At 49.4% G+C, this 24,521-nt stretch overlaps 1 protein-coding gene across 1 annotated transcript in view; it reads right to left on the bottom strand.

The window, feature by feature from the left end:
* The window catches only part of NLRP12 (NLR family pyrin domain containing 12), a 32,903-nt gene extending 8,602 nt beyond the window's left edge, over nucleotides 1–24,301 (bottom strand). Inside the window, exons 1-6 of the mRNA XM_075537259.1 lie at nucleotides 24,025–24,301; nucleotides 17,585–17,665; nucleotides 14,141–15,851; nucleotides 12,344–12,514; nucleotides 3,138–3,308; nucleotides 1,687–1,857 (exon numbers count right to left, since the gene is read on the bottom strand). Coding sequence (XP_075393374.1) covers nucleotides 1,687–1,857; nucleotides 3,138–3,308; nucleotides 12,344–12,514; nucleotides 14,141–15,851; nucleotides 17,585–17,665; nucleotides 24,025–24,301 — 2,582 coding nt within the window. The remainder of the gene's footprint in view (nucleotides 1–1,686; nucleotides 1,858–3,137; nucleotides 3,309–12,343; nucleotides 12,515–14,140; nucleotides 15,852–17,584; nucleotides 17,666–24,024) is intronic.
* Between the last annotated feature and the right edge of the window lie 220 nt (nucleotides 24,302–24,521).

Here is a 24,521-nt window from a genome sequence, read left to right as displayed (position 1 = left end):
GGGTTGCATGAGTCCAGGCCAACTCACTGATCATTAACAACAACAACGACATTTTCCAGTCATAGGGTGTAATGTGATACATTCATTTTTCACTCCAATGCCTTGAAGATGGGTGTTCAATTCTGGAATTATAGATTTGTACACTTCTTAAAATTATGATTAATTATAAATTGGGGGGGAAAGTTTACAGAGCACACCATCAGTTATATACTGTGGTAGTTACACAATCTGTTGTCAATTTGAGACTATTAAGAATAAAGGGGTGGAGTTTAGCCTGTCAATCAAGTCAGAGTTTGATGACCTCATTTGGAGGCGCTAAGGAGATAAATGGCTCACTGGAGGCAGGACACACACTCACTCCCTGCCAGACATTCCTGTTGACAAGACACATGGAGTTGTGCTAGAGCCCTGGAAATAGGGGAGCCATGTGGAGACCCCTGCCAGTGCTGAGATGCTTCCACTGCCACTGGATCCATAAGACTTTCCATCCACTGACCTGTCATCTTCCTGCGTTCAATGGGCACCATTGTATGTACTTCGTGAGTCTGAAGAGGAATCTATGGACTGGTATTGGACATATGGGCTAATATTGGACTGATGGACTTGATCTGGAGAGGGCTGGGATGTTTTCTTATTGTACCAATTACTCTTTAATATAAAGTTTTGTATTACACCCATATGAGTGTCTCTGCATTTGTTTCTCTAGTCTACCCAGACTGACACACATGCTCCTCCGGGACTATCTAAGTTGGTGAAATAATGCATTCTCTCTCTCTCTCTCTCTCTCTCTCTCTCTCTCTCTCTCTCTCTCTCTCTCTCTCAGACCTAGCTTCATGGAGGAGGTGAGCACTCCAAAACTTTTGTCTGTGTATTCATTTCTTCCCTTCAATTAGGCAACTCTCCTGTAGGACCCATCGGGATGTGAGCTGGCTCCCACACAAGGCAAGGAGATCCTGAGATAGAACAGAGGACAGGCATCCAGACTCTGAGCCTGAGACTGAGCCAGAACAGCGGGCTGGCTTCCTGGCCCCTGGAGGCCACAGGCTGAGAGACTGAGGACTGGATGGACACTTGGCCTCTGGCCGAGGAGAGGTGGGCCAGTGGTGGACCAGTGACTACATCCTGACTGTCATCCGATGCTGCTTGGCGGGAACTTGTTCACTTCCCTGGTCAACCTCCTTACTGTTGAGCATCATCTGTGAGTTCTGTGCGGCCACTGTCACGGACGGAAGAACCCGGCAGAGAGGTGAGCGTTGTGGGCGGTTTGGTACTTGTTGGAATAGGTAAGGAAGATGGAGAGTGGAGGCAGGTCTGACCCCTGCTTCATGGCCACTGCCCTTGGTCTAGAGCGGACTTGATTCTCCTCCTTTGGGTAGCCAGGGGAGGTTAGAGATGGCCACCACCATTTATTCAAGTGATCGCCTCCCCGATGATGATAGGCTTATCTATTGCTGGGCTGAAAATGGAGTCACGAGGGTGAGTTCAGCTCCAGGTTCCAAGGGTGACTAAGGGCCTAAGCTGGCGGGTCCCTCCAGTCTCTATCCGACCAGACCACTAAGCCTGGCCTCTGCCATGCTTTTGAATTTTGCTCCATCTTTCTCGTCAGTGGGTCTACTTTGGTGCCACCCCCCAGCTCACTCAGCACGAATGGATTTGTCATGGCTGTTGGCCCCACCACCAACTTACCACAAGGTCTGCAGCCGGCACATTGGGTGCTTCAAGCCTTGGCACAGCAGCCTGAGCCCCACATCCTCCAGGGCGTTGCCCGTCAGGTCTAACTCCATCAGATGCTGGTTGCTGCAGAGCACAGACGAGAGCAACTCACAAGCCCCAGCCTCGAGTTGGCATTTTCTCAACCTAGGCAAGAGGGAGTGGTTGAAGAGGGCGCCATCTTGGTTTTCTTCGTCTGGGCCTATTCCTTTACCCAACACGCATCCGGACGCGGCAGGCTAACGATATCAAGCGGAACAAGACTTCTTCTTTTCTGGCACGGAGCTGTCTGTGGCGATTCAAGCCCACCAGCCACTCGGAGGGAGAATAGAGAGAAAGACAAGACTGTCTGCTCCAGCCAAGATTTACAATCTTGGCAACCCCATCGGGCAGTGTTTCTCAAAGTGTGGGTGTGGGTGTGGGGGGTGCTTTGGGGAGGGTAAGCTACACTTTATCCTGACTGATGGGCTAGAGTTCAAACATTTTTAATTGTCATGAGAGCACAGAGTCATGTTCTATTTGAAAAGGGAGAGGAAGGCCAAGGAAGCTTGGGAGCCTATGCTAATGAGGGTCATTATGAGTCAGAGTTGCCTGGATGGCAGTGGATTTTTCGTTGTTGCTGAGGATTGCTCTCTGTGGTAGTTACCTAACCTGGTGTCAATTTGAGGATTAAGAGTGCAGGGGTGGAGTCTAGCCTGTCAATCCAGAGATAGCCAATGAGATCTCTGTGTGGGCATGGCCTTCCCCTGAGGATTCTGGGAACTGCTGTTTTTTCTCCTTGGAGACTGGGGACACACTCTCTGCTGACTCTCTGCAAGACATCCCTAAGGAGACGCCACATGGACCTACCCTGATGCAGCCCTGGAAGCTGGAGAAGCCACGTGGATACCCCTGCCAGCGCTGAGATGCTTACAACGCCACTGGTTCCAAAGATTTTCCACCCACTGGCTTGTGATTGTCCTGCATTTGGCATCATCGCATGTGTCTCATGAGTGTGAAGAGGACTTTATAGACTGGTATCAGACATATGGGCTAATATCGGACTGATGGAATTGATTTGGACTGGGCTGGGATGTTTTCTCAAGATTCAACTCTTGTTTATAAAATTAGTTCTTATACACATATGTGTGTCTATGAATTTGTTTCTCTTGTCTATCCCGACTAACACACTTTCTATGGTAGCACATCACCTGGTCTCCTTTCCCTCAGAGCTCGCGGGGTGTTGGCTGCACCACCATTTGGGGCAGCAGTTGAACACTTCAATGTGGTACCACCGGGACTGCCCCCACTGAATTGAACAGGCACATTCGAATGGGGTGTGTGATCTCATATGTATTTTTATCACAAATAAATAAATTATATATATATATATATATATATATATATATATATATATATATATCCTATTTCCAGGCACAGAAACTCACTGGATCTTCTGCAGCCTGCATCCAGGGTGCCTGAGCCCCACAGAGAGCAGTTTCATGCCTGGCAGCCCCAGACTGTTGCTACTGAGGTCCATCCTCCGGAGGCTCTTGTTGGCCATCATGGCGGCCGCCAGGTCCTCGCAGGATGCACCGGACACCTGGCACTTCTTCAGCCTGGGTTGGGAGGAAGGAGAGAGACATCAGCTTGGTTGGGGCGTGGTGGGTCATTTATGTCTGTTAGTTTTTTTCAGTTTCAGTTTGTTTTTTTATTGTCCCTTTTGAAGAATGGCAAGACTTTGTCTCACGTACTTTGGACATGTTTGTCGGAGACGCCAGTCCCTGGAAAAGGACATTGTGCTTGGTCAAGTGGAGGGGCAGCAAAAAAGAGGAAGGTCCTCAATGGTTCCTGATGGGCACCATGGCTGCAAAGATGGTCTCAAGCATAAGACATGGGAGGCTGGTGCAGGACCGGGAAGTATTTCATTCCGTTGTTCATAGAGTCTCGCCATGAGTTGGAACCAACCCAATGGCACCTCAGAGCAACAACCTAGTATAAACGTAACTTTTATACCCTCTGGAAAATTAAAAAAAATATATCCACGGGATTCACTCTTGGGAGATTGACTTTCTGGGTGTGGCCTGGACCCACAGTACCTCCAGGGTCTGCCCATTCTTGTGCTTATGGTGAGCCCTTCCTGTGGAACAATGTCTACATCCATCATTCCGCGGTCATGACTACGTGCATCACAGTATGCGCATTCTCGTGCAGGCCCTTCTGGCCATATCACTTCTTGGTGGGGCAGTTGGGTAAGTGTCGGGGTGCTGGTCACAATATGATGGATTCAGACCAGCAGCTGCTGTGTTGGGGGAAGATGTGGCTTTTTGCTCCCGTGAAGATTCACAGTCTCCGAAACCCATAGGCTCAGATCTACCCTGTCCCATAGGGTCACTGTGAATCAGAATCGACTTAATGGGGTGGGGTTTGGTTTTGTGTTTTAGCAACCAATGCCTGGCGCCCTTGTGGCGCAGTGGTTGCAAGTTGGGCCACTAACCATGAGGCCAGCAGTTTGAAACTACCAGCCGCTCTGTGGGGAAAAAGGAGGCTTTCTACTCCCACGAAGAGTTACAGTCTCAGAAACCTACAGGGCAGTTGTACCTTGCTCTATGGGATCACTACGGGTTGCAATGGGCTCAATGGCGATACATTTTTATATAGGGTTCCAGAGGCTGTCAATTTTCACAGGAAAGAGTGCCATCTCAGTACCCAAACAAAAAACTAACCAACCCAACAAACCAAACTCATAGCTGTCCAGTCAATATTAACTCCTAGCGGCCCTATAGGACAGGATAGAACTGACCCTGTGGGTTTCCGACCCTGTCGATCTTTATGGGAGCAGACAGCCTCATCATTCTCCCGAGGGGCAGCTAGGGAGCTTGAACCTTATGGTTAGCAGCCTAGCACCCAACCCACCGTGCCCCTCCACTCATAGAGAGAATGGGAACATAGGAACGAAGGAGGAGCTGATACCAAGGGCTCACGTAGAAGCAAATGTTTTGAGAATGAGGATGGCAGCAAATGTACAAATGTGCTTGACATGATGGATGGATGGATGGATTGTGATAAGAGTTGTACGAGCCCCCAATAAAGTGATTAAGAAAGAATAACAACAATAGAAATAATTGAGTCAAAGAAAGAAACATAGGAACGAGGCCACACGGGGTCTCAGGGGACTTGTGGATTTTCCTTTGCTTTTTTTTCAATTGTGCAATTCTGCTAGAATCCCCGATCATTGCACGAGCCTTTGTCATTTCTGCTAGAAGTAAGACATCAATGTCCCTGCCTTAAAAAAATAAGAAATCATTTTATTGAGGACTCTTACAGCTCTTATAACATTCCATCCATCCATTGTATCAAGCACATTTGTACATCGGTTGCCGTCTTCATCTCCAAAACATTTTCTACTTGAGCCCGTGGTATCAGCTCCTCTTTTTCCCCTTCCCTCCCACAACCTCCCTGCCTTTGAAGGACACAACTTGCCAACACTTTCTGAAGAGCTGGGTGAGTGAGGGGGTGGGTGGGCAAGCCCCTCAAGCCAAGAGAAGCCTTGGTACCAGAGGGCCTGTCTAAACCCAACTGCATGTAACATTGATTCTACCAGAAGATCCCTCTACCAAGAGGGTCAGCTTTCTCATGAGCTCAGCTTTGTGCCTAAACCTGCCTTTCCCTTACCTATCAGCACACCCCCTTAATCTGTGGCCCAAAGAGGCAAGTTTTGTCCTCTCTCTCCTTGAAGAGTCTTGAGAAGTCATTGCAATCCAGTCCATGAGGAGCCCTGGGGATGTGGCGGGCTACACTGCTCCCCGCAAGGTCGGCTGTTCAAACCCACCAGTTGCTCCTCGGGAGAAAGATGAGGTTGTCGAATCCCATAAAGATTTACAGGGTCGGAAACCCACAGGGTCCACGCTACCCTGTCCTTTGGGGTCATTGGGAGTTGGAATGGACTTAAGGGCTGGGAGGTTGGTTCTTTTTGTTTGTTAGCTTTTTGTTTGGCTTCTTAGATAGCACGAGCTGTGAGATCATGCTGTTATTGTTGATGGGTGCTGTCGAGGCCACTCTGGACGCCACGTGAAGGAGGGCAGCTGCCCCAGAGGGCTTCCGGGGCTGTGATCTTTATGAGAGCAGATGGCCAAGACATCCTCCAGGAGAGCAGCTGGGGGCGGAGGCTGTTGGAGCTTCCATTCCGAACATCAGGTTTTCTCATGGAAGCAGCAGTCAAGAGACCAAATGACAGTGTGCATTGGGTCAGTCTGCTGCACAAGGCCTCTTTACAGTGTTGAAAAGCAAGGTGGTCACTTTGAGGACTAAGGTGCACCTGGCCCACGCCACGGTATTTCCAATCACCTCCTTCTTACGTGAAAGTTGGACATTGAATAAGGAAGATCATAGAACACTTGATACACTTGAACTATAGAGCTGGAGGAGGTGGTTGGAAGTACTAGATGGACTGCAAAAGAACAACCAAATCTGGGTTGGAAGAAGTACGACCAGAGCGCTCTTTCAGAGGCAAGGGAGGCGAGACTGCTCTCAAGTACTTTGGACATGTTGTCAGGAGAGACCAGTCCCTGGAGGAGGGCATCGTGCTGCGCAAAGCAGAGGGGCAGCATAAGGAGGCAGGGCCTGGACACGATCAATTGGCACAGTGGCTGCAACAATGGGCTAATGCATAAGAACCACTAAGACAGTGGCACGGGACCAGGAAGTGTTCCATTCTGTTGTACATTGGGTCACCGTGAGTCGGAATTCACTCCCGGGCGCCTGACAACAACAATGGTTCGTGGGGGGCTCCCTGAATGCCCTGTTGAGTGTGCACATAGATCCCGCCTCCACTGATGCATAACGGACCCTGGTGGCGCTGTCAGTTAAGCATTGGGTTGCTTCATCGTAAGGTCGGTGGTTGGAACCCACCAGCCGCTCCTCAGGAGGAAGACGACGCTTTCTACTCCTGTAAAGAGTTACAGTCTTGGAAACCCACAGGGGCAGTTCTGCCCTGTCCTCTGGGGTGACCACGAGTCAGAACTGACTGGATGGCAGTGGGTTTGGTTCAGTTTGGACATCGATTGACCTCCATTAGGTTATTTCTGACCCTGGTGGTGTTGTAGGATCAGCACTGGACTGCTCCTTGTGAGGCCGGCTGTTCAAATCCCCCACTCAACAGAAGGATGAGGCTGTCTGCCTCATCTGTAAAGAACGACAGCCACCAACAATAATAATAATTTATAAATTATCACGGGTTCATGAGGGAGGGAGGGAGGAAAATGAGCTGACACCAAGGGCTCAAGTAGAAAGAAAATGTTTTGAGAATGATGATGGCAACATATGTACAAATGTGCTTGACACCATGGATGGATGGATGGATTGTGATAAGAACTGTATGAGCCCCAAATAAAATAATTAAAAACAAAAAAGAATGACAGCCAGGGGGGGAGAGGCATTGGGGAGTGGTCAGTGGAAGTGAGAGTGGGGAGGGAGCATTACAACTGACTGTGATGATGTGTATACAAGTGTTTTTTAAAGCAATTTAAATGTTTAGAAGATACATATGGCAACATATGTACACGTGTGCTTGATACAATTGATATACGGATTGTTATAAGAGCCCCCAATAAAATGATCCTTTAAAAGAAAAAAGCGATTGAACTATGGAAGTGTGTGATATGTGACTATTATGTGGAGAACATTCATAAAAGGAAAGAAACCAAATGACCTGTGGTTACCATGGGCGAAGGGGAAGAGGTTTGGCTTAGAGGGTGTTGAGTTTTATGTTAACGGTGGCAGAATAATCTGGAAAAGGTCATCAACAATGGCTGCCCGACACAAGGAGTCTAATCAGTGGGGCTGAATTATACACGCGGAAGTTGAATGGGAGGGGACAGAGGAGAGCTGATATCAGAAAGTTCAAGAAGAAAGAAAATGTTTTGAAAATGCTGGTGTCAGTGATTGTACAATTATGCTTGATCTAATTGAATTATGGATTGCTATCATATCTGTAAGAGCCCCCACTAAAATGATTTTAAAAAAGTTAAATCGGAGAATGTTCTCATGTGTGTATATTTTTGTTGTTGATTCTGTTTATTTCTTGGTTCGTTACTTTCAGTTCTTTTAAAAGTTACTTTCTCGTTTTGCTGTTCCTTTTGTACCGCTGACAGATGAATCTTACTTTTGTTACTTTTTGACTTTACGTTTGTTACTTTTTGACCTTACGTTTGTGTTTGTTACTTTTTGTCTTCCATTCTGCATTTAAGACCCCAAATCCCGCCCCCTCCCCCTGCTGTGTATATTGTTGCCATGTGTAATTGTTGGTTTTTGTTGTTGTTGTTGCCACAGTTGAGAAAAAATTAAATGCATCTTCATGAGTCCAAGGAAGAAGAAAATATTCTGAAATGGATTGTGGGGATGATTGTACTGAAGCATTGATCCGTCTGACATGTGGATGACGGGCCAATAAAACTGTTAACAGCAACAAGATTTACAGTTGTAGAACCCGTAACCAGGGCTGTTTGGAGTCTGAATCAACTGGATAATCATGGGATTGTTTGTTTGCTTAATTATGACAAACCAGCTACAGTGAATAGCTTGGCCCTTTGGCAGAAGAGGCTCCCACTCCCCGGGGGGCCAGGGGTAAAACTGTAAATCTCCCTAGAGCAGCTGGTGATTGCAGACCATTGACCTTCCTGGTAGCAGACCTATGCATGACCACTATGCCAACCAGGGCTCCCGAGGGGATTTCAAAATAAAAGTCACTGCATTGGGGCATCAGTTCTGACTCACAGTGACCCTACAGCACCCGGTAGAACTGCTCCTATGGGTTTCCAAGGCTGTAACTCTTGACAGGAGTAGAAAGCCTCGTCTTTCTCCTCCGAGCAGCTGGTCGTTTTCGAACTGCTGACCTTGCAATTAGCCTCCCAATGTGGAACCCATTACACACCAGGGCTCCAGCCAGGTAACTGGTGTTGTTAGGTGCCGACCCATAGCACCCTTATGCACAACAGAAAGGAACACTCCCAGATCCAGCGCCATCCTCACGATCCTTCCTGGGCTTGAGCCCATTGTTGGAGCCCCTGTGTCCATCCATCTCCTTGCAGGCCTTCTTTTTCACTGCCCTTCCACTTGACCGAGCATGCTGCCCTTCTCCAGGGACTGGTCTCGCTAGAAAATGTGTCCACACTATGTGAGGCCGAAAAATCATCATTCTTGCCTCTAAACAGCACTCCGGACATGCTTCTTTCTTTTATTATCTACCATCTAGCTAGCTAGCTATTTAACTGTTTATCTAGCTATCTATTTAACTATTCACCTATCTATCTATTTTATTTACTTAGCAATACTTCTTCTAAGACAGATTTGCTTGTCCCTTTGGCAGTCCATGGTATAGTCAATATTCTACTCCCGCACCACAATTCAAATGCATCAACTCTTCTACAGCCTTCCTATTCAATGTGCAACTTTCACATGCATATGAGGCAATGGAGAATACCCTGGCTTGGGTCAGGGGCACCTTAGTCCTTAAAGTAACAGCCTGGGCTTTCAATACTCTAAAGAGGTCTGTGCAGCAAATTTACCCAATGCAGTCTTTGGATCTCTATTTTTTATTAATTAAAAAAATTAAAAGATCATTTTATTGGGGGACTCTTACAGCTCTTATAACAATCCATTCAGCAATTGTATCAAGCATATTTGTACCTATGTTGCCAGCATTAATGTCTAAAGATTTACTTTCGATTGAGCCCTTGCTATCAGTCCCCCACTCCTACCTCCTCCCTTTGAATCTCTTGACTGATGCTTCCATGAGCATTCAGTCTGGATCCAAGCAAGCCAAAGTCCTTGACGACTTCAAGCTCTTCTCCATTTATCACGATGTCACCTATCGGTCCATTTGTGAGGCTTGGAGTCTCCTCTACCTTGAGTTGCCCTCCACACTAGTACAAGGTGACTAGTACCCTATAGGTGGTTTTTCTTGATCCCAACCGGGAGAAGCCACTGCCCTCTAGTGGGTAGAGAACAGAAATGCAGCCCGGCATCCTAAAACAAGGACACAGAACCTTCTCCCCACCGCTGCAGAGTCCCCTAGAATGTGGGCTGCGCTGAGACTGAGCATCTCTGGGTCAGGTCCACTGACACCCACAGATGTCTGACCTCCCCCCCCAAATCTCCTTCTTTCTTTCTTTCCTATGTTAGAGATGGACTCCCATGTCACCAGAGAATCCAAGAAGCGCACTTCAGATTGGCTTTCCCTCCTTTGTCATCTGCTCAGACCTCCTGTTTAGATCCCAGGGATAAGAAACCTGGTTGGGGGGTGGGGCGGGGTGGAATGTTTCAAGGCTGTGAGCCGTCATTCCTTTGCTTGCTTGCTTTTTCAATTTTAACTTATTATTAATTTATTTTAGTGTTTTAAGAAAATCTGAGACGCTGTTGCTCAGCCCAGCTGATGACCCCAATCAGAAATAGTACCCCGTTAAACCTCCCCATAAACCCACATGTGGCCCTTACATCATCTGGAGCCAATGTGAGACTATGAAGAGTAAAGGGGTGGAGTTTAGCCTGTCAATCAGGTCGCAGCTTGATGAGAGGCGCTAAGGAGATAAATGGCTCACTGGAGGTAGGACACAGAGAGACTCCCTGGGAGACATTCCTGTTGACAAGACACACGGAACTAAGCTAGAGCCCTGGAGCTGGAGGAGCCACGTGGAGACCCACGCCAATGCTGTGGTACTTCCACTGCCACTGGATCCACAAGACTTCCCACCCACTGGCCTGTGATCTTCCTGCATTCGGTGTCATTGCATGTGTTGTGTGAGTCTGAAGAGGAATTTACAGATTGATTTTGGACATATGAGCTAATATCGGACTTATGGACTTGAACTGGGCTGGGATGTTTTCTTAATGTACAATTACTCTTTGATATAAAGCATTTTCTTTAAAAAAATCATTTTATTGGGGGCTAGTACACCTCTTATCACAATCCATAATACATCCATGGTGTCAAGCACATTTGTACATTTGTTGCCATCATCATTCTCGAAACATTTACTTTCTACTTGAGCCCTTGGTATCAGCGCCGCAATTTTTCCCCTCCCTTCCCCCAAAGCTTTTATACACATATGAGTGTCTATGAATTTGTTCCTCTAGTCAACCCAGACTAACACAACACATCTCTCTTTCCTCTCCCATCTTCCTTGCTACCTTAGAAACTGGCTCTCTTTTCTCCCCGCGTGCCCCCACCCTGTCCCTGGTCTCCTTGTATATTTAAAAGTCCATCCACATCCTCTTTCCCAAGGTTGCCCACTCCCTACCCCCCCCCCCCAATGGGTGGTGAACCAAAGAGCTGATGTCACCACGAGCTGATAGTTTAGCGTTCAACTATAGCCAGCAGGTTGGCCGTTGGAACCCACCCTCAGGTACCTTAGTAGACAGCAAACTCCAAACTCACCACACCATTGTTGGTTCAGACTTCTAGCAACCCTAGAAGGCAGAGTAGAAATGCCTCCCATAGGTTGTTGAGACCATAACTGATTTTTGTGTGTGTTTTTTAGACCGTAACTGTTTTTGTGGGTTTTTGTTGTTGTTGTTGTTGACAGTTTTATTAGCACTTCATCCACAGGTCACCCAATCAATAATTCAATCCTATCAAGAAGATTAGACCCGTTATTACCACCTTCGATTCTAGACCATGTTCTTCTTCCTTGCACTCACTGTTATTCGTGTAAAAATATTTTTTCTTTTTTTTTTTTAGCAATTTATTGGGGCTCATACAATTAAAATATTTTTTCTAATTGTGGCAAAAAAGGTACACAACAAGATGCTCTCCGCTTCCACAGAGACGGCCACGTTTTAGGGCAGGAGAAAGCCTCATCTTCTCTGCAGAGTGGCACGAGTGGGTTTCAAACCGCTGCCCTTCCCATTTGCATCTACTCCGCCAGGGGCTTAAGTGGAGAGCAAACGTTTTGAGAATGATGAGGGCAATGAATGTACAAATGCGCTTTACACAATTGATGATTGTATGGATTGTGATAAGAGTTGTATGAGCCCCTAATAAAATGATATAAAAAAGAAAAGAAAAAAAAAAGAACTTTGGGCATTAAGATCAGAAGGGAAAAAAAAGATCCTTTGGTACAGAAGAACAACACAGTAAGAAAGTCAAGCTAGATAAGCCTTCAGAAACAGTAACAGGAGTAATGGTTCCCTGAGGGTACAGGAAGAGAGAGGGTGGGGGATAGGGATAACTGTATAATCCCACGCAATGGGATCGAACAACAGAAGTGTATGTGAATGGATATATTGGATTATACAAGACATAGCAAAAAAAAAAACTAATATAGAAAAAAAAAGGGGAGAAGGATTCCTGGGGGGTAGGGGTGGGGGAGGGGACAAAGGGGAGCTAATATCAAGGCGCTCAAGAAGAAAGACAATGTTCTGCCACTGATTGCAGTGGCCATTGCACAATGCTGCTTGATGTGATTGAACCGTGGAATGTTATGATACATCTCAGAGCTCCCAATAAAATGATTTTTTTTTTTTTTAAAGAATTTGAGATCGATAACCATGCCTGAAGTTCTTCTCTGGCTCCCGGGCTGTGTCCTTTCTGACTGCGTCCCATGAGGGGTGCATAGCAGGCCCCTCAGAAGAGACACCCCTCCCTCACCGGACTCACCTCAGGTTCTGAAGTTTGCAGTTGGGGTGTCTGAGTCCTTGGCACAGCAGCCGCACCCCTCGGCTCCCCAGGGCGTTTTGGTACAAAACCAGCTCCATCAGGTTCGGGTTGGTGGCCAGAGCAGCCGCAAGGTGTTCGCTGTAGGCATTGGGCAGCATGTCCCTCTCCGGCCTGCAGGCAGGAAGGAAGGGCAGGCCACGTGTGGTGTCACTGGGCGCTTACTGGTACACAGGGCCCCTGCTGGTGTCCCTCCATGCCGTCTGGTCGATGCCAACTCAGAGCAACAGGGTAGAACTGTCCCTATGGGTTTCCAAGACTAGAACTGTTTAGGGGAGTCGAAAGCCTCCTCTTTCTCCATCAGAGCAGCTGGTGGCTTTGAACTGTCGACCTTGTGGTGAGCAGCGCAACTCGGAACCCACTACACCACCAGAGCATAAACCAGAAAACACGAAATGAAACCCCACTTCCTGACTCAGCAGGACACAAAGAACGCCTCAGAGCAACTGGTTGCTTAACCACCAAGTCACGGGGTTCATTCCAGTTCAGGTGCCAGGGTTTCCAATGGCTGATGCTTCTATAGCCAGGTCACCCGTCCACTTTTGGGTCGCCGCTGAGTGGACAAAACTCCAGGCATCAAGTTAGCTGACTCCCATCAAAGCCTCCGCCACCTCTCGATTCTGACTCACAGTGGCTCCTATAGGGCAGAATGGAGGTGCCCCTGTGGGTTTCTGAGGCGGTCTGTCATGACGGGAGTAGAAAGCCTCATCTTGCTTCCAAGGCGCGGTTGGGAGATTCGAACTGCTGACTTTGCAGTTAGCAGCCCAACACGTAAGCCACTATGCCACCAGGGCTCCCCATACCTACCCCCCCCAAAAAATCCCACTGCCACAGAGTGGTTTCCCACCCATAGTGGCCCTACAGGACTGAGTAGAACTGCCTCCGCGGTTTTCTGAGATGGTGACTCTTTAGGCGAGTAGAAAGCCTCATCTTTTCACCACAGAACGGCTAGTAGTCTGGAACTGCTGACCTTATTGTGAACAGCTCAGTGCATAACCCACCAGAGCTCCTCACACATGCAGGGCATTTAACGGAATTAGCTGACTGAGTGGATCCACCTCCACCTCCACCCCCAAATGGGTGCAGCTTTAATGCCCAAGGTCTGAGATGCTGCTGTATTGGCACCAGGTGACCTTCGTTCAGTGTAGGATGTAGCGAGAACCGCACCCACGCCCTCCTCCCACTAGATGGCAGTAGCGCTCTTCCTCTGAGGACCAAGCCAGCCTGGGCCACGTCTAGGTCCAATGACCTTAATGGTTCTCAAAGGCACTGTTCTGCGTCTTAATCGCGGTGAGTAGCCATTAGGGTCTTAACAGCTTGGGGTGGGGGTGGGGCTCTAAGGTGCGGCTTCTGATCTATGAGAAGAGTGGAGGAAATCAAAGATGCATGCTAATGGAGGAGGAGGGGAAGGGGGAAGGGAAGGGGGAGGAGGGGAAGGGGGAAGAGGGGGAGAGGGAGGAGAGAGAGGGGGCGGCAGGAGGGGGGAAGGGGATAGGAGAAAGAGAGGGAGGGGAAGGGGGCGAGGGGAAGGGGGAAGAAGGGGACAGGAGGAGGAAGGGGAGGGAGAGGGAGAGGAGGAGGAGGGGGGAGGAGCAGGACGAGGAGAGGGAGGAGGGGGAGGAGAGGGAGGAGGGAAAGAGGAGGAGAAAGAAGAAGGTTTCTAGACATTGCCAACATGCTGTCATCCCCCTTGGGACTCGCCAGGGACATGCAGGAACTTGAAGCCCAGTGAGTACTCACTGCTCTGCGGAGGACGTCTGTAACTCCGGAGCCCTCCTCGTCCCTCCGCCCTCGCGGTCCTCTCCATCGGCGCGGAAGCTCGCCCCGTACAAGCGCACGGCCACTGCGCTCCGGCAGTTCTTCACGCCGAAGGAGGCGACCACGTGCTCCATCTTGGTGGTGATGTCGCCGACCAGGACCACCTGGAAGCCGCTCAGGGCCTGCTGGATGAACGGCTCCTCCTGGATCTCGTACAGGCAGCTCAGGAGCTCCAGGGAGCCCTGCTGCAGGGTGGAGCCCTCGCTCTGCGCTTTGCTCCGAATCCACTCCAACACGTCCGCCTTGATGCGAGGGGACACCCTCCAGCCGAGGTTCTTCTCCACGTAGCTTCGCGTCTCTCCGTTCAGGAGCCCGAACAAGAAGCGGACGGTGGGCGCCAGGAAGCTCCTGGCCGAGCAGCCGTACTCGGCCAGCAGCCTGCTCACGCTCGGGTCGGGCCCCGGCCCGCTCTCCCTGCCGTCCAGGATGTAGTACATGGCGGCAAAGAACTCCTGGAAACTCAGGTGGATGAAGCTGTAGAACTTCTCGCAGTTGATGTCCCTCTGGAAGATGTTGGTGTTGAGGAAGGCAGACGCGTCCACCCCGTCCACCCCGTGTTTCCGGAGGTCCTGCTCCTCGAACAAGACCTTCTGGTTCCAGAGACCCTCGGCGGCCAAGGAGCACAGGCCCTTCTGGTTGGGAGGTGACTGGCTAGTCGGGGTTCCTGGCTTGGGTGGCATCAGACTCAGAAGATACAGCATGTACACAGCCGTGGTGGTCCTGGATGTCTGTGGGATCAGCCCCGCGCCCTCCAGCTGTTGCTTGAGGCAGGTGCAAACCACCCAGCACACCATGGGCACGAAGCACATGGTGAACAGGGGCTCATTGTCCCTCACGAAGTTGAAGGCCAGGCCGGCCTGCTCGGCGCTGGCGAAATACTTGTAGAAGTACTCCTTCCTCTCCGCCTCGGAGAAGCCCAGGATCTCCACGCGCCGGGGATGCTCCAGCAAGCCGTGGAGCTTCTCCAAAGCCATGGGCCGGGTGGTGATGAGCAGAGACGACTCCGGAAGCAGCATCTTCCGAATCAGGCTGCTCAGAAGGAGCTCCGTGGGCTGCTTCTCCTCCCAGCGGGCGCACCAGGGCCCCTGCATGTGGTGGAAGGAGGGCTTGAGCTCATCAAAGCCGTCCACAATGAACAGGAGGCTCTGGGGCGCGCGGACGAGGTCCGGCAGGGGAACGCTGTGCTCAGGCCAGCAGCTGGACACGAGGTCTTGCAGACTGCGCTGGGCCTTCTGATTCATCTCCCTGCAGTTGATGTAGAAGAGGAAGTCAAACCGGCCCTGGAAGAGTCTGCCGTCGGCCCAGTCCAGCATCACCTTGTGGGCTAGCATGGACTTGCCCATCCCCGCGGCCCCTTGCAGGACCACCGTGTGGGGCGGCTCAGGGCGTTCTTCGTCCGGCTCGAAGAGGGTCTCTATCTGAATGGGGCTGAGCTGCTGGTCCCTGGTTCTCGGGTGTCTCCCGCCAGTGGCCAGAAGCTGCTCCCGGGCCCACATGGGATTCGGATGTTCCTTCACAAGGAGGAGCCGGGTGTATCGGTGGCTGAGGTTGACACATTCTCCCAGGCGTGCGTTGCGGTCTTCCATCAGTCGGAATTTCCTCCGGATGTAGTCCAGGTAGGTTTCCCGGGCATCTAGTGGAGAGGAACAAAGGGTCTATTGTCAAGAACCTTAGGGGCTGGTGAGTTGGATCTGACTCGTAGCGACCCTTTTGTACACAGAAAAAAACGCTACCCTGGTAGGAGTGGGTGTTATTAGGGACCATTGAGTCAGTTCTGACCCACAGCGACCTCGTGCTCAACAGAACCCGACACTGCCCGGGTTCTGTTGCCCTCCTCACAATGGTTCCCACTGATGCAGCCAGTGTGTCCATCCATCACGTCACATCCTCCTTTTCTCTGTCCCTCCACTTTACCAAGTGTGATGTCCTTCTCCAGGGTTTGAGCTCTCCTGATAACATGTCCAACATATATCCGATGAAGTCTCCCCATCCTTGCCCCTAAAGACCACTCTGGCCTACTTCTTCCAAGACAAACCAGTTGAGCAAATGATAAATACCTTTGAACCCCAAACTCACTGCCTTCACGCCTATTCTGACTCATAGTGATCCTCTAGGACAGGGCTGAACTGCCCCTGTGGGTTCCTGAGACTGTCACTCTTTAGGGGGGTACAAAGCCCCGCCTTTCTCAGAGTGGCTAGTGGTTTTGGACCGTTAACCTTGCAGATTTAAGACCAAGGTGTAACCACTACACCATGAGGGCTCCTTCATAGATACCCTAGGCATTCCAAAACTCACTGCCATCAAACCAATTCCATTCACAGGTATAGGACAGACCAGAATGGTCCCTTTGAGTTTCTGAAACTATGAGTCTTAACAGGAGCAGAGCAGGTCATCTTTCTCCCATGGAGCGAATAGTGGATTTGAACCACCGGCCTCAATCCATAGCTCACTACTGCACCAGAGCTCTACAGGTGAGCTGAAAGGGACTGGTATGTACCTCTCTAAACAGGACATTCCTGTGCTCTACCATCCTGGGGATGAGAAAACAAAGAGGGACAGCAACACGCCCGTCACCAGAAAGAGCCCGTCAAGAGCTATCCTGAAGTACAAAGCTGTCAGCCGCATGTTGAATAAGGAAGAGCAAAGAGCCACTGTCTTGCATCATGGTGTCGGGGAAGAATATCTAAATGTACACAGAGCCGTCTTAGTGGGGTGGGGGAGTAGAACTTGAATGCTCCTTGCAAGCAAGGATGGTGAGCCTTCATCTCGTGTACCTTGGACATGTCATCCCAAAGAACCAGTCTCTAGAAAAGGACATCAAGCTGGGTACAGAAAACAAACAAACAAACAAACAAACAAAAGACCAGACAAAAGAGGAAGAAGCTCTCTAGATGGACTGACAGTGGCTGTAACAATGAGCTCAGACATGACATTTGTGAGGACGGCTCGGGGCCAGGCTGGATGTTGTTTTGCATCAGGAGTCGGAGCCTGCTCAACGGGACCTGACAACGACCTTAACGACAAATACTGCTCAGAGGAAATACGTCTAGGAGGAGGATTTCATTCCTGGGTGAAATCACCTCGTCTCTCAAGGAACAACGTGTCGTGCTACTCTTTGTAGTTCACTTGTATGAGGAGGGCTGGGTGGTAAATCTTAGACCGAGATGCCAACGTGTGGAGGTTGGCAGAGTTGAAGGTTGGGCCTTAGATGGCACCGTTCACCCACTACGTGAAATGTCCAACCATCCTCCCCCAAGACTTCTTGCTAGGTGCAGGCATTCAGCAAACGTTCTCGGTCAACTGTCCGCTGGATCTCCGGTTACTTGCAGCCTCGTGCATTCTAACTGGTACTTCCTCACGACTCACCTCTTCTGGGACTGCTAGCAGGCACTTCCACAAGGCACCTTGACTGACTCCCCAGTGAGGATGGCGCACCAGGTGGAGCATCTGGAACAGAAATTTTAGGACATCGGCTAACACATACATGGCTAAAATCCCATTGCCATAGATTCATAGAACTGCCCCAATCGTTTTTTAGGGATGCAAACAAATCACCAGGTCTTTCTCCCACGGAGCCACTGGGTGAGTTTGAACTGATAACTTTCAGGTCAGGATTGTTGTTAGTTGCCTTCAAATTGAATCTGACCCAGCAACTCGGTGACAGAGTAGCACTGGGCTACAGAGTTTCCAAAGATGTCTATTTTTATGGAAGCAGACTGCCACGTCTTTTCTCCTAAAGAGTGGCCGGTGGGTTTGAACCACCAACCTTTCAGTTAACAGCCACTCTCTTTAACCTCTGTGTCACCAGGACAAGCAATAATATCGCCTATTTCATCAAAAAGGAAATATTTTTGATGCTAACTCCCTGTCCACCCCCAACTTCAGGCTGTTCTGTGGTTATCTCACGTTCATGCAGTTAAAAAAATTGAGTTCATCCCCTGTGCGTCAGTTATATAATTTTATGTCCACTTGATAAATAAGTCCAGGGGTCAAGTCTCGCCTGTCAATCAGGTCACAGCCCAATGGTGTAGTCTTGTGGGTGTAGCCTTCTTCAGAGGATGCTAGGAATTTCCTCTCTTTTTCCGTGCAGTTGTACCTCACACTCTCGCTCTGCTTCACTTCCTGTGGTTGAGACACTCAGAGACCTGAAGGAGCCACATGGAGACCCACACCACTGCTGAGATGCTTCCATCACCATTGGAGCCACAAGAACTTGCACCCACCAGCCTGTATCTTTTAAAATTTGGCACCATTGCATGTGCTGCATGAGTCTAAAGAGGGATTTATGGACTAGTATAGGACTTATGGGCTAATATCAGACGTATGGACTTGAACTGGACTGGGCTGGGATGTTTTCTTGATATTCAATTGCTCTTTGATATCAAGCTCTGTCTTATACATATATGAGTGTCTCTGGAGTTGTTTCTCTAGTCCACCCAGACTAGCACCACCTGTTTCCCATCTCCTGATCTCCTCCTCCTGGGCCCCTATCATGATAATTAGGAGCCCTGGTGCAGAAAGACCTGGTGAACTGAGCTGCTCTGTAAAGATACACCGCTCCGGACATCCTACAGGGCACGTCTTAGGCAGGGTCGACTAGAGAAACCAATCCAAGGACATGATATATATATCATGATATATATTATATATATATATATATGAAAGAGCTTCATATCAAAGAGCAATTGTATATCGATAAAACGTCCCAGCCCAGTCCAGATCAAGTCCATAAGTGTGATATTAGCCCATAGGCCTGATACTAGTCCATAAATTCCTCTTCAGACCCACACAACACATGCAAAGATGATGAATGCAGGAAGATCACAGACCGGTAGGTGAAAAGTCTTGCGGATCCAATGCCGGTGGAAGCATGTCGGCGCTGGCAAAGGTCTCTGCTGCATGACTCACTCGGGTCCCCGAGTGGCTCCATACGGCTTGTCAACAGGAAGATGAAGCAGAGGGAGAGTGTGTGTGCCCTGCTTCGAGGGAGAGAGAATCCTCATGACAAGACTATGCTCAGAGGCAGGCATCACCAGGCTGTGACCTGATTGACAGGCTAGACTCCACTCCAACTTATTTATCAAGTTGACATGGAATGCTGTAACTACCACAGGGCAGTTCTACCCTGCCCTACAAGGTCGTAATGAATTAGAATACACTTGACAGCGAAGGATTTGGTTATCATGGTCACCAACACCTGCAAGGAGCCCTGGTGGAGCAAGGGTTAAATTTAAATTTCAGCTAACCATAACACGAGTAATTCAAACCAACCAGCTGCTCGGCAGGAGAGAGAGGTGGTAGGTAGTTTCTGGAAATATTACAGCTTGGTGCCTAGCTACCTGGTGTAGCGGTTCTGCATTGGCCTGCTCTTCTAGAGGTGAGCAGTTGAGAACCGCCAGCTGCTTTGAGGGAGAAAGATGGGTTGCTATGCAGAAACGGGATTACTGCTCCTGTTTCCGGACAATGACTCCGTGGACCCCTGACAATGAAAAGCCTCTGTACTACAGCCCATCATCCAGGATCAAGTGTAGGCATCTGGTTTTGCAACACCCCCACCCCACCCCAGGGATCCTTCCAGAATCACACTCCTTGGCGGGTACCACCACCTTTGGGAAACACTGGTCCAGCAGAACCCCTGAGACTCTAGCCCCTAGTCACCCTTCAGGTCTGGAAATGAACGCATCCCCCTAGTTCAATTTGTAGCCAAACAACAGGTGTATAAAGGGAACCAGAATACGAGGGGGTTACAGCCCCCCTAAAATCGTCAACCCTTTGAGACATAAAGGGCAGTACTTATTCAAGCACAGAGCTCAGAATGGTTGGGAAAGAAGGAGGAAGTGGAGCTGCCATCAAGAGGGCAAAACTAGATGTGTCTGAAGGGTTGGAATGGAAAAACGAAACTGCTCTGTAGACCTTTACTCAATTCACAACCCAAAGTTAGAAGGCGGGGAGATGAAAGCCTTGGAAAGTCTAGGAGGCAGTTCTGCTTGATCCCACAGGGTCACCGTGAGTCAGGAGAGACTCTGTAGAGAAGGGATTGCTGGTTGGGTTTGAGTTAGCACGTACATCCACCCACCCAACCCATCCCCTCAACCAGGAGGGTCTGCTTCAGATCTAATTAGATTTCATTGTTTCTTCTCACCTGCATCTCTTGGCCATGTCTCACCCGCCCATCCATGTGTCCAACAAATACATCTATGTTGGACATCAACCTTACCTGGGTATTGTTTCAGCATCAGATACATAACAGTCAGCAAGCATGAGGTGCCCTGAGGTCCCTGCTCCAAGGAGCCTTATAGCCTACTGATAAGTAGACCCCTCATATGATTTCAGAGAACGATGGATGCTGTGTCTCACTTTCACCCAGGCTGCATGATGGAAAGTGGCTGAAAGGGTTATTTTATTTCAGCAGGAAAGTCTTTTATGAGCATGAGTCATTGAATCTGATGACTGGACGGCAGGAGCCGGCTATGTAAGCATATGCATTTTATTTCCTTTATAAGAAAAAAACAACTGGAATTTACTGCCTTGCTGTTGTGATTGAGAATCTACATGGCAGATCCTGCACGAAAGTCACTGGCTTCTACAGCTGCCCTTTGATTACAATTCTGGAGTTACCCAACCGTTCACAGCCTCTTTTTCCAAGCCTGCTCATCCCCCACTAACATAAATTCACTGCCCTCGAATTTCTTAGCTACTCTTCATAGTTTCGGTCCTGAGTTTGGTTCCCTGAAGATAGTTCTTCAAGGAACATCTTGGTGATTGAGGCAGACATGGTTCTTTTGTTGTTGTTTTTTAAACTAATGATGTTAAATTATTCTTGGGCTTTAAGAGGGCTTCTGGAGCTACCCTGTTTCCCCCAAAGTAAGACATCCCACGAAAATAAGACCTACTTACAGTTTTGCCTCTCACTGAAATATAAGGCATCCCCCCCAAAAGTAAGACCTCCCAGAAAATATGCCCCCTCCGAAGCTACCACAACTCTGGACCATAGTGATAGTTGCCGCTGCACGGCTCGCTGTTGACCGCAGTGCAGCCAGAGCAGACAGCAAGTGTGAGGTCTCTTTTAATAAAACAATAAACAATAAATGTGTACTGTATTTTTCTTCATGGAAAAAATAAGACCTAGCGCATCTTTGGGAGCAAAAATTAATATAAGACACTGTCTTATTATCGGGGAAACAGGGTATATATCTATATGGTTAACTTTAGGCTTAAAGGTCGGCTCAATGATTTGGGGTGTTCATCCAGTCTTTAGGGCTTTAAAAAATCGGAAGGATTCAAGAGTTGAGATGGAACTCTGGGGGCTGCAGAGCGATGTGTTGGCCTTGCCTGACCTCCTCCGATTTTACAAGGGCGTAGGGGAGTCAGGGCCGACACCAGTCCCAGGCAGCCTCCTTTAAGACAGAGGTCAGAGCAGTGGGAGTGGCGACACCGGGAGGGAAGGGGGGGGTAGAAAGGGGGAACCGATCTTGGGGATCTACATGTAACCTCCTCTCTGGGGGATGGGCAACAGGAAGGTGGGTGAGGAGAGATGCCAGGCAGTGTAAGATAAGATAAAATAATAATTTAGAAATTATACAGGGTTCATGAGGGAGGGGGGAGTGGGGAGGGAGGGAAAAAAAGGAAAATGAGCTGATTCCAGGAACCCAAGCGGAAGGCAAATTTTGAGAATGATGAGGGCAACGTATGTATAAGGGTGCTTGACTCAATCGATGTATGTATGGATTGTGATAAGAGTTGTATGAGCCCCAATAAAATGATTTATTTAAAAAAAAAAGAGAGAGAGAGACAGAGGTCAGACCTGGCACTTCTGATACCAGATTCCTCCCCCCCCCCCCCACACACGTAGCACTCTGCTCCTCTGGGTTTAATAACTCCTCACAGCCGCCACAGAGAACACACAGGCAGCCCTCACCGTTCCGGCGTTGATTAGGGAAGTATCAGGTTATGGTTCAAGATCAGAAATGACTCAGAATACAGATCTGTGGTCAGACCGTATCTAGTTGGGCTGTGCCTACAGATAGGCCTCTCTCACAGCTGCTCGGACTGACCGGGGCCCTGCTTGGGTAAGTGTTCTAAAGGCCTTGAGCTCCACCAATAAGTACTGGGAGCTACTCCACGCCGTCGGGAATGTCCTGCTCCGTAGGGCAGCCAGTGCACCCATACCCATCGTAGCCACCTCACTCCACAGGCCAGGAAGCCCACTGGGCTGACTGCCCATTCTGCTGCCCCTGCTCCTCACCCTCTCAAGCGCTTTCCGGTGTGACCGCTCTGCTCTCTCTAGCTGTCCCTTGGGGCTAGTTGCTTCTCAATGGTGGGGCAATGGCTCCATTTCTGTCTCCTCTGTGGGTCGTGGTTTCCCTTCATCCTTCCTTGGGAATGGCTGGCCTCCATGGACCCCCTCCCTCTGTCAGGATGCCAGTGACCTTATCGACGTGGTCTCTAGCCCCGCAAGGATTCCATGCACCTTTTCCACAATGTTCGGAAGTTGGTGGACCGCACACACCTCGTTTGCACAGCCCCCCGCCGAGCATCTGGCGGGAGCTACAAGACCATGGCACAACGACAGGGACCACGTGTTGCTCTGCACGGGCAGTGAGTGAATGTTCACGGGAGAGGGACAGCTCAGGAAAGGGAGGTGAGAATGGTTGTACAACTCGAAGACGACAGTCATCAGTGTCACTGAATCATCGAATGTTATCTTCCTTCTCTAAATAGAGCGAATCCAGCGGTGTGCACAAATCAATATGCTTGTAAAAGCTCGTGGAGGGAACAGATCACAAGGATCAATGCATAACCCTACCCCGCTATGCCCATCCCAAAAGATGAACTCCAGAAACAGTGGGGAAAGGGAGACAGCAATCGGTGTAAGATATGAAAGTAATAATAATTTATATAATTTATCAAGGGTGGAAGAATGGGGGAAGGAGAGGGAAAAAGAGGATCTGATACCAAGGGCTCAAATAGAAAAACACGTTTATAAAATAATGATGGCAACACATGTACAAAGATGCTCGATACAGTCGATGTATGGATTGTTATAAGAGCTGTAAGGGCCCCCAAGAAAATGATTTTTTTTTAAAAAGGGGGATCAGGCAGTTGTGGAGACTGGAACGTCCCAAGCCCATGGGTCAGGTGTCAGCTTGTAAGTTTCTCCGGACTCACATGGTTGTAGGGGTTGGTAGACCCAACATCAGCAGCTAAGCTGGCAGGCTGCTGGCTCGCATCCCGAGAACTCGTCAGAGAACCATGAGTCAAACGCAAGCTCGAAAGAGAGCAAGCTTTTCCAGATCATCCATACGTCTCAGACGCAGGCCACACCTCCAAGGAAACATTCCTTTCAACGGATTGACTGTTTACTCTGGTCACACACACACGCACACACACTCTCACACACACACACACACATGGCGGAGGGTCGTGCGACATCGGAGAAACCGCTGAGAATCTCAGCATAGTCGAGTGAAGCGTAACCTTAAGTAACATGTAGAACGTGTTGACTTGGTGTGTGTTCTGTTGTGTAGATCCTCAACCACAACGGATGAAATAAAGCAACAGGAAAATAAATGCCATCTGAGCTTACGGACTTCCGGCTCTCAGCATCTCCTAATACTCTCTGAGCCATGGGGTCAAGAAGAGAAAGAATGAAAGAGGACCGAAGAAAGGCATTTGGAGCAGAACACAGAATACACAAAGACTAAAAGGGTGACCGTGGCATCCCAGGTCTCCCAGGCACAGGGGGCATCAAGGAAGAGAAGGGGATTGGTGGGCACCAGCCTTGACCATCCCTCCCCCATCCTTACCCCTCACCAGGTCTTCTCTCTGTCCTCGCTCCCATAGGTCCTTCCTGTTGATCCTCTCAAAGATGCTAAGAGCCAGCAGCCAGGCCTTTCCGGACCCGTAGTGGGCCACCAGCAGCTGAGCCATTTCCAGGGTGCCAGCCGTCTCCATCCGTCCCCAAGGGATCTTGCCCTCCCCCACCTTGACCGTGGTCCCCAGGTACAGCTTGAACTTCTTCAGATCCATGGCCTCGAGTTCTTCCAAGTAGGTAGCCAGGCAGCAGAGGACACATTCTGTCATTCCTGACCAGTGTTCGAAGCATGGGCCTTACAGAGAGAAACTGGAGACTAGGAGGTTGCTAAGTGATGACCAACTTGGGGGTGGTGGTGGTGGTGGTGAGGAGGGCTGTCCCCAGTGTGCCCATTCATAGGTGGAAAGAAGGAGAGGTTGGGGCTTACTGCCTACTGCTGGGGGTTTGTAGGTGTGTGAGAAAGACGAAAACCCTTCTGTTGAAATAATG

The sequence above is a fragment of the Tenrec ecaudatus genome, chromosome 18 (genome assembly GCF_050624435.1).
Source record: "Tenrec ecaudatus isolate mTenEca1 chromosome 18, mTenEca1.hap1, whole genome shotgun sequence".
Classification (NCBI taxonomy): Eukaryota; Metazoa; Chordata; class Mammalia; order Afrosoricida; family Tenrecidae; genus Tenrec; species Tenrec ecaudatus.
This window is presented reverse-complemented; position numbering and strand designations above follow the sequence as displayed.